The sequence below is a fragment of the Tupaia chinensis genome, unplaced genomic scaffold (genome assembly GCF_000334495.1).
Source record: "Tupaia chinensis unplaced genomic scaffold, TupChi_1.0 Scaffold148607_1, whole genome shotgun sequence".
NCBI classification, from domain to species: domain Eukaryota; kingdom Metazoa; phylum Chordata; class Mammalia; order Scandentia; family Tupaiidae; genus Tupaia; species Tupaia belangeri.
Window position 1 is genome coordinate 2,751,509 of NW_006208456.1, and position 10,174 is coordinate 2,761,682.

The following is a 10,174-nucleotide window of genomic DNA, read 5'->3' on the forward strand; positions in this document are numbered from 1 at the left end:
CTGCACCTCCGCGCCCCCTTCCCGTCGCCGGAGCCGTCTGAAGGGGACCTGGAGAGTTTTACTTTGGGGAACCTCCCCGTGCTTTTTCGTCTTTTATCCACACCATGCCCCCTCCTCGGAGGGACAGCTCAGCCCCCTCATTACGGAGAGGGAGAGAGGAATTCCAGCAACACCCACTTTGGCACCGGGAAGCGAGCGGGCGGCGAGGGGATTAACCCGTGAGGAGCTGGGGGCGGCGCGCGACTGCCCAGGGCTGGGAGGGCAGAAGGCGCCTGCGGGACGGAGGCACCTGACTGCCCTTCTCCCGGCCCTGGACAAACACGACCTGCCGACCTGTCCGGAATTTTGCTCCCGCCCTGACCTCAGGTACAAACTCCGGGTCGGATGACCAAAGCTGAAACCTCGAAGATCTGAAGCAGGCCGGAGAGGTACTAAGAACCGCGTGACAGGGATGGAGGCCGAGGCACAGGCGCCTGGGCCCTTCTCTTCCCGCCCGGGCGCGCGGGGAGGTCTCTTGCGGGCGCGCGCCCCCTCGTGGAGCTGGCTCGCTCCTGGCGGTCCTGCAGTTGTCGAGACAGTTGCAGAGCCGCTGCCCGCCTTCTGCGCCTTGATCATGCCCTCCTGCTGCGTCCGGGCCCTGCTTAGGCCTGGGATGGTGATGGCCGATGCTAGAAGAGGTGTCACACCTCTTTTTTCACAGAGACATAAAAATGGAGCCTCTAGAATAAGGCCACTCACGGAGAGAGCAGTTGTCAAAGAGGAATGAAATCCAGACCTCCTGCCTCTGGCTCAGAGTTCATTCTCTGGTCCCCTCTCCAGTCTCTCACTTCCTCAGGAATTTCCCCAGAGGGGATTCGATGAGCCTTTGGTGGATCCGGTGTGCTCACTCACATCTCTTTGTACTGGCAGTGGGAATAGGGGTGCAAGAATACCGGTGGCCACCCCTCTGAGGGCCCCCAGCAATCAGCTCATCAGTCTCACACATGCTCCTGCCCTGAACCCTAAAGACCTAGGCCAATGGTGTTGCTCCTGCCAGTTTCGTTGTTGTTTAAAAAAGTTTTGCTATAGGGCTCATGTTCCCGCTGGAGAGACAGACAGACAGATACAAAGCAAGAACACCCACCCCACCCCCCAGGGAGGATGGCCACACCACAATCCCTTCTCCTTCATTCTCCTCTGGGGCTCTTGGGCACCCACACATACGCGCTGTCATGAATTTGAAGCCACCACTTCCGAGACGGAACTGCAGTCAACTACATGGGAGTTCCAGTGACGTGACCATTATGCACGTGCTGGTCCTTCCTTGCACATTTTTTTTTCTTTTTTTTGGAAAGGTTTTTTCACTATAGGGTGCCTGCGCTCGCCAGACAGACAGAGAGAGACATAGAGACAGAAAGCGAGAAATCACCCCCCAGGGGGGATGGCCACGCCGCAATCCCTTCTCCTCCATTCTCGAATCTCTCGGGATCTTGAGCACACATGCACATGCGCCCAGCATGAGTTTAAATTACCGGACCCGAGACTCGAACCGCAGTCGACTACATGGGAGTCCAGTGACATAGCCATTATGCTAACTGCTGGTCCTCCTCCTTGCACATTTTCACAGCCTGCTGCTTCCTAGAGGCGCTGGCCAAGGGCAGTGTGTACATCACACACTACACAGAGGCCAGGTGCAGGGGACACCAATGTGGGAACAGGCCTCAGTGCCTGGCCTTGGCCTACAGAGCCCTGCCTGTTGGACTTCTAGGGCCTTGTTGCTGAGGTCCTCATCATACTGCAGTGCACTGGCCTCCTCTGCTCTTGAACATACCCAGCTAATGCCCACCTTCCTCTACCTGGAGCGTTTGTCCCCAAGATGTTTACAGAATCCCTCTTCAACCTCACCTCTCAGATTAAACATCACCTCCCAGATGGCCTTCCCTGATCCTCCAATCCAGAGCAGCCCTCTTGTCCCAGGTCGCTGCTCTCTAACACCCACTCTGTTTGACCTTCCTTGCTCTAGTGACCAGTTGAAATGGTCTTGTTATTTATTTGTTTACTGTGTAACTGATTTTTCTTTATTTTATGTCAGAGGGCTCATGTGTGCACTTGTGAGAGAAAGAGAAAGTTACCTCCCTCCCCCCCACCATGGGGCCTAGTCATGCTGTAATCCTCTTTCCTCTTATTCTCCATCCTGCAAGGATCCTGAGAGATCTGAATGGGATTCAGACCACAGTAGGCCAAGTGGGATCCACTGCTGCACTTCAGGCCAGCCAACATGACCCCTTTTTCAAATGGGTCTAACCTGAAGAGGAGCAATCAGGAAACAGCTATATTTTTCTCCATGCACTCTCTTCAACTATATCGTTGAGTATCTCCCCTCCCTATCCTAAATGGCATCTTAGACAGTCCGTGGCTTGCCCATCTGTACCAGACACGAGGACAATTTCATTTAAGACCAGTTTTTAGGGACTTAGAAGTCTACTGTTCAAATCAAAACCTCATTCAGTGTAATCAATATCACATCCAACTTGATTCTCCTCCTCTTCCCTGACAGGCACATCCCTTAGTTGGAGACCCTGTAGTGGGGAGAGTAGAGTGAGGTCTGATTTTCAGAGCCTCTTTTTCTGCTGTAGCTCCCCCATGTCAAGGTTGAGAGGGAAATGATAGAGAAATAACAAAGTCGTAGGTGACAGGTGCCTTTGGTTGGCAGGTGCCAAGTGCTGGTTCTTTCATGGGCACCTGTGTGGGTTCCTGGAGGGCTCTCTGCAGGACCTCTGCCTGCACCCCCATCATAGCAAAGCACTTTCTGCCAACCTCTTACAGATCCCTGTATCCCCTACCTGTCCTATCTATGCCAGGCAAAACAATGGAGAGTTGGCTGCCCCTCACCCTGCCCTCTCTCTCTCTTTTTAATTTTTAGAGAGAGATTTTTCCTATAGGGCGTGTGCACTCGCCAGAGAGACAGAAAGCGAGAAATCACTTTGGGATGGCCACATCACAATCCCTTCTCCTCCATTCTCCTCTTGGGATTTTGGGCATGCATGCAAATGCACCTGGCATGAATTTAAGCCGCCAGGTCCAGGACTTGAACCGTAGTCCAGAAATGTAATCATTACGCCATCTGCTAGTCCCGACCCTGCGCTCTCTTTACCCATAGAGATCACTCCAGCCAAGCTCCACAGTCAAAATTTTCCAGACTGAGGGCACACACAAGTCCCTTCACTTATATACAACCCCAATGCCCAATGGTGCCCTTCCCTTTTGGCAGACAGTTCTCTTGAGCCCCTTCACTTGATTTGCATCAGAGAGTAATCTTGGAAAAGCTCAGCACAGCAGTTCCATAAGTCAGTGGCTGACTTGGAATCCAAAAATGTGGTTTGACAATACCGAGCCTCTTCTGCCTTAGTGAGGTGCCTAGTACTTCTCTTTAGAATGTGAGAATATTGGGGCCAGCAGGTGACATGATGGTTAAAGGTGCTAGACTCCCACATGGCCGACCATGGCTCAGGTCCCAACCTGGTAGCATGCTTCTCACTTTCCCTCTCTCTCCCTCTCTCCCTCTCTTTTTTTCTCTCTCTCTCTGTCTGTCTCTCTTTGGTGAGCTTGCATACCCTATCGCAAATTTTTAAACTATAATAATAAAATAAAATAAATAATTCTTTTTAAAAAGTGTGAAAGTATTTCATCTTGCTGTTTTAGGCTTTGAAGCTTCGACAGACAGTCTAAGACCACAGGAAAAGTCTTGCTCAACAACCTATGAAATCTTTCCGTAGCCCAGTAGTAGCCCTACAGGAATAGATACTTTGTCTGCCTTACAGCTCTGTCTCACCAGAACCTGGAATGGTGCTTCACTCTGATGGACAGCCATGATGTAAGTGACAGATCGGTGGCTAACTGAATGAGCAACAGAACATCCCATCGAGTAGAGAGGACTGGTATCATTAGACCCACTTTAAGAGAGAAATACTGAGTTCTAGGTGGTAGCTACTGATTCATGTGCTTACTGTCTTTAGGGCTGCTCCACAAGAACCCCTTAAATCCCATCCCTTTCGTTTTTCCAGAATGCTTGGTTCCCTCCCTGACACACTGCCTCACAGCTGTAGATGCCACTTCAGCTCTGAGCTTACTGCTCCTTGGCCAGATATTCCCCCCAACTCTGTATTCTGGGTTCCCTTTGTCTCCCCACAACCTCCCAGTTCCTTCTGGAACTCTCCTCTTCATCCCTCAACGCTCACCTCAGATTCCCATGAGCCTCCCAAGGCCAGAAACCTTGGCGTCATCTTCGTCCCTGAGCTATTTTTTCCTCCTCTGTGTCCAAGTCATTATTACCGCTCCGTCTCCTCCGTCTGCATTTCTGGAAGTCTGCCTCCCATTCAGCCTCTCACGGCTCTCCTCAGCCAAAACCCTCACGCAGACACATTTCCCTCACCACTGGGTCCCCCTCCCACTCCCTGGTAAGTACAAGTGGTCCTTGGAAATGCCCACCCTGTTCTCTTGGGGCCCACAGCTGGGCTAATCGACTCCAAAGACTAGCATCTCCTACCCACACCCCAGCACCGTCCTCGTGTCCTGGTCCCTTCACTGCCCATCCCTCCCTTAGCTGCCAAAATTTATGGAGACTACTTGAGTTCAAGCACCATCGCGACCATGCTATATAAAATGTCTCATTTGGGACCAGCAATTGGCGTAATGGCTATGTTGCTGGACTCCCATGTAGTCTACCACGGGTCAAGTCCTAGACACGGTGGCTTAACCTCACTCCGGGCGTGTGTGCATGTGTACCCAAGATCCCGAGAGGAGAATGTAGAAGGGATTGTGGTGTGGCCATCCTCCCTGGGTGGTGATTTCTTGCTTTCTGTATCTCTGTCTCTGTCTTTCTTGCAAGTGCACATGCCCTATAGCAAAAAAATAAATAAAATAAAATAAAATCTTCTCAAAAACAACAAACAAAAATAAATAAATAAAGTGTCTCATTTAACCAATCAAAGGAGGTGTTACTGATTTCCACATCTACAAGAGAGACAACCGAGGCCAGGCATGGCGACTAGCCTGCCCAAGATCACACAGCTGGCTGCAAAGTAGCAGATACAGGATCCAAACCTTGGCTGTTTCCCACCTGAAGCCAAGCTTTTAAGACTGCACCATCTTGCCTCAGCCCTGGGCTCTTCCCAATTGCAGTGGTATCTTCCCAGCCAGCCCTACCGCTGTCACCAGCAAATTTATCTCCGGTGCATATTCCTAAATGCCCTCTTCCCTGCCTACTAGCCTGCAGTTCAATTTCCTGGAGATGTGGGTCACCAGAACATTCTGCCCTGTTCGATTTCTCTGCAGGGGAAAATATGGGGTGCTGTTTCCAGCACAGCCCCTGACTCACCATGCGTCACTTCCCCATCCTCCTTTCAGCTTTCTGCCTAACGAGGTACAGAATGCTGCTGGGCCTACTCACCCATCTCTCTTGGGTCTGGGAATGAAAACCATCTCTGCAAAGCCCTGTGCAGAGTGCCATGGGGTTGATAAAGAGATTCCAGCAGCAAAAGGTTTGCCAGACGCATGTCCCATGAGAGGGGATGGCAGTCAGCTGGACACCGGGCTGCCTAATTGCTTCCCCATGTCTTGCTGGAATAATGCTGGCGGCCATGGAGCTACCAGAACCCGAACTAATTTGGTAAATAAGGACCAAAACAAGGACCGCATTTCTGTTGCCTTCGCTGAGACCCAGACTCCCGACAGAATTCCAAGGATTTTTCTTCCTTGGAAGTGAATGGACCTCCAGCCCTGAATTCTTCTCCCCAGGAGAGCTTGTTCCCCTACTCAGAACAAATAACACATTTCCTGGTTAATCAAGGGGCAGAACTGCTGAAGGGAGGTTGATTGGGCACCCCCCGGCCTTCCCCATGGGAGAGCTCACAGGGCTCAGATGCCCTTCTCCCTACTGGGCAGCTGGGATCCCACTCTTGTGTAGCCTTGGTTTTCAGTCTGGAAGAGGAGGCTGTGCAGAAGCCCTGGGGAAGTCTTCAAGGCCCGTGGAGACTTGTCAAGGACACTCCACCTCAGCCATGGTGGCCTGCCCACCCCCAGGTCTGCCAGTGCCCGTCTCTTCCCGTTGAGCATGCCATGCTGGCTGGATGGTGGCAGCTACAGAATGGATGCCCATGGTGAGGTCAGATGAGCTGGCCTATTATTGCAGAGTTCTGGAAAGGAACCTCCCACAACCCTGTAGAAAAGGTTTAGGGCTTCTGTGAAAGGAGCTCAATTCTGTACTCCATCTGGCTTCTACCTTCTCATCCCCAAACAGAGATAATGGCACCCGTCTTGCCACTCCCTCACTTAGGGCACGTTAGATAACCCACCGTATGTAGCCAGGTGTGGAAAGGCATCAATTAGTGCTTTTCCATTTACCAGCTGATAGCTCTTTCTTTTCCTTCCCTTTTCTTTAATTGCCAGAGACTCCATGCACTCACCAGAGAGACACAGAGACAGAGAGAGAGACAGAAAGCACTCCCCAGTGAGGCATGGTCATGCCACAATCCCTTCACCTCCATGTCTCCATCCTGTCGGGACTTAGGGCATGTACACCTACGCACCTGGCATGTTTTTCGAACTACCTGGGCTGGGATTCAAACTGCAGTCCCAGACACTAAACCAATGCCAGTTTCCAGGGCCGAGCAGGGCAGGGCAGAGCAGGGCAGGCCACCCCTGGCTGCATTTCCCTGGGAGCCAGGAGTGTTCACAGCTGTTTGTGGTGTGTGGTGGGAGTGCTGATGTCCACATGGAACCGCCATCATAAGTTAGCTTTCACCAAATAGACCCCACCCTCTCCCGGTCTGTTTATCAACCAGGGGCCCACGTGGGGTCAAGGGCAGACCATAGTCATCATAGTAGTTTCAAGAAACCTGACTGCCACCCACCAAGAACAAGGAAGAGTCAAGTCGCCTTACGTCAAGTAGCTCACGACTGCTGAGTAAGGCTCACCTCAACCCGCAGTTCTCTGGAAAAGAGAGAATGGCTCTGCAGCCCAGGGCAGCAGGTGGCGTAACTCCCATTTCACAAACCCAGAGGGGTGAAAGCTCTTGCTCAAGGTCACGCACAGCTAGGAGTCAAGCCAGGATTCAGCTAAGAAGCCTGAAGGACTCCAAAGTCCGTGCTGTTTCCACTACAGCACACTGTGCTCGCCCCAGGACGTCCTGCAATGACGTGAAATGGGCAGCTCTTCAAATAACTCATTTCACTCCATTTCCCTTCATTCCCAGCCTCTGGGACAAAGGCAGGCTGGTCTGAAAGCTCTATGCATCTCGTTGTAAGTGCAAACATCATTTACTATTGGCCTGCGTACATTCCTGCGGTCTTTGGCTGAGGGGGAACCCTCTAGAACTCCTGGGGGCTGAAGCATGACCTCTCTCCTCAAGCACAGGCTCTGAAGACCCGAGCAGGACACCCCAGCGAACTGCAGGCAGTCTTCTCCTTTAACACTTCCCAGGAAGATCACAGGGTCTTCATGGGCTCTGCTGGGTTGGGGGGGGAATCCCCCGGATACAGAGGGATCACAGGTGGGAACATCCTTTCGAAATCCTCAAGAAGATGGCCCTGTGGGCCGGGATATTGGACAGGCCCGTCCAGGGTTCTAGAGTCAGACAGGAAGCAACTTCTCTTGGTTGTCATTAGGATCCTAGTCTGTCCCCACTTTAGCTTCGTGCTGGGACACAGAAACAACCTTCGACTCTGGGGGATGAGGGATATGAAGACAGAGAAAAGGGGCTGCTGTGGGGTCTTTCCTAGAATATACTCCCCCAGGGACCTGCAAGGCCTCCCACACTTCACCGTCAAGGCAAATAAAGGAAGAGAATGCCTTCTGAAGTCCATTTTTCCCCAGACAACATGTTAAGAGGACACTCAGTGAGGTTTGCCTGGTGTCACCAATACTCTCTTCAGGACCCCAAGCCCTTAGGGATAGTCCCAGACCCCAAACTCCCCTTGAAAGGGTACAGACACCAGACTGAGGAGAGGAGGAGGGGGTGGTGCAGATCCCAGTGGGCCCCAGCCGGACTGCATGACTCATTTCTTGTTTCCGTCCACTCGGGTCTGAGTGCCTTGGCCCAGGGGCCTCCGGGAGGTTGTAACACAGGCTGGCCCCTCGCCCACTGGGGCTCAGCAGACAAAAATTAAAGATCTCACTCCTCAGGAACTCACACAGACAGCAGAGGCATGCTCTGTACTCTGCCTCACCAGACCAGACCTCGGGCCAGAGGAGGCTGGTGGCCAAGGGAGGAAGGAAAGGCGTCTCCAGCTCCTCCCCGTCCTCTTCATCCTCCACACCCAGTCATGAAGCCTTGGTCACTGCCCATCACTGCCCACTCTCGTCCCACTCCTCCCCCGGTCCTTGCCTGCAGGTGGTGGTGCCACCACCGTCTCCTTGGCTCCACTGCATCCCACTGCACTTCTGCCCAAGGACAACAGTGATGGTGAAACAGCCCGTGCTTTCCAGGAGAAACAGACTCGTAATCAACTAGCTATACATCTTCTGGCAACACAGTCCTGATCAGGTCACGTATTGGCTCAACAACTTTCAATGGCTCCCCACTACTTTACAAATGAAGCCCAAACTTCTCACCGCTCCTAGTACCTGAGCAGGAGAATACCCTGCTTTTCTCATACCCCTCCTTTCTTCCTGGGTATGCTGACACTCAGCACAGTCCCATCCACTCAGAATTCCCCAGTTTCTTTCTCTAACCCCTCGTCCAAATACCTTGGCTTATACCATTTCCTTCACTTGGAACGTCCTTCACCACCCCTGCCCGCCCTTTAATTCCAATCTCATAGGCCACCTCCTCCAAGATGACTTCCAAGAAACCTCCCTCCCTCTGGAAGGCTTGCTCCTTCCACCCTCAGTTCTGGGTGCACTGCACCCTATCCTACATGACGAGGCCATAGTGTTGGTCCTGGAATACTGAGAAGAGGGCTTTGTAGTTCTAGCCTCAGCAGTATAGTTTACCAGTCATGTGGCCTAGGCTAAGTGACTCTTTGAGCCATTTTCCCCACCAGTAAGTTAGAGAGCCAATAAATGTCTTTCTACACAGCGCTTAGAAAAAGCAACTGTATTTAGCATGACAGGACGCTCCAGGTCACAACTGATTGGATCAGAGATGAGCACCTGACCCACAGGCAGCCCTCTCATTGGCCAGTGCTGTAAGACTTTCGTGGTCTGGCTTGAATAAAAACATTGCTGGTTGCTGGACACATCAGATTCTCTCTGAAAACTTGAAGTAAGAAAGCCAAACTTTACTTTGGAAGCCAAACCTTGGGATTAAAACATAATAGGCAAGTCCTTATTCTCTAGATCTCAGTCCAATGGTGTTTGTAAAATCATAGACCAATAAAGCCAGAGAAGTGAAGTAACTTCAGAGTCACAGAGCTAGTCAGTAATATCGGGAACACTAGGTCTCTAGACCTTGCTTTGGTCCAGGGTTTGCTCTAGGTCACCCCCTGCCAAAAGCTCAAAGGGCACATGGCCCTGAGCTGATTGACTAAAGGAGACTGAAGAGCTACTATGCCCTATGTCAACCCATGCTGGACACTTGGGCAGCTTGGGAGCAAAGAGCTCTTCTGTTTGAAGCAGTCACTAAAGTCAAGGTCAGATCATAGCAGGGAGCATAGACCCTGGTGCTAGTTCTTCATCTTATCCCAGTGTATCTCCTTGGTCACGCCCTTCCCCTCCCTGGGCCTCAGTTTCCTCACTTATAAATAGAAGGGATTTTACTGAAGAAATCTAAATACCCTGTCAACACTAAGATTTTGTTTTGTGGCACAGACAAGGATCCACAGGGTCCACAGACTATGTATGCTGGAGGAGACCATCCCAAGAGATCAACCAGTTAAAGAAACTGAGGCCCAAAAGGGAGAGTTGCTTGTCCAGGCCACATGACTGGTTATTGGTACTTGAACCAAACCTTTCAACTCTTTCTCTTCCAGCTCCTATGAGAGGCTGGGAGCTGTCTGGACAGGGAAGCCAAGAGTGGCTATGCATGTCAGAGCGGAGCCTCAGGGCCTGGGGATATCTCTGACGGTGAATGCAAGTGCCAAGGCCACTAGTGGAAAGAGAGGGGGCTGGGGGCATGGATGGACCCTGGGGATCAGCTGTCAGCATCCTCCATCTCTAGTTGGCAAGAAGAAACAGGGAAGGGTCCATGATGATTGA

General features: G+C 51.7%; 1 protein-coding gene across 1 annotated transcript in view; it reads right to left on the reverse strand.

The window, feature by feature from the left end:
• LTBP2 (latent transforming growth factor beta binding protein 2) overlaps positions 1-985 on the reverse strand; it is a 112,536-nt gene extending 111,551 nt beyond the window's left edge. Inside the window, exons 1-3 of the mRNA XM_027769109.1 lie at positions 892-985; positions 362-668; positions 178-253 (exon numbers count right to left, since the gene is read on the reverse strand). Of these exons, the coding sequence (XP_027624910.1) occupies positions 178-253; positions 362-668; positions 892-985 (477 nt within the window). The remainder of the gene's footprint in view (positions 1-177; positions 254-361; positions 669-891) is intronic.
• Between the last annotated feature and the right edge of the window lie 9,189 nt (positions 986-10,174).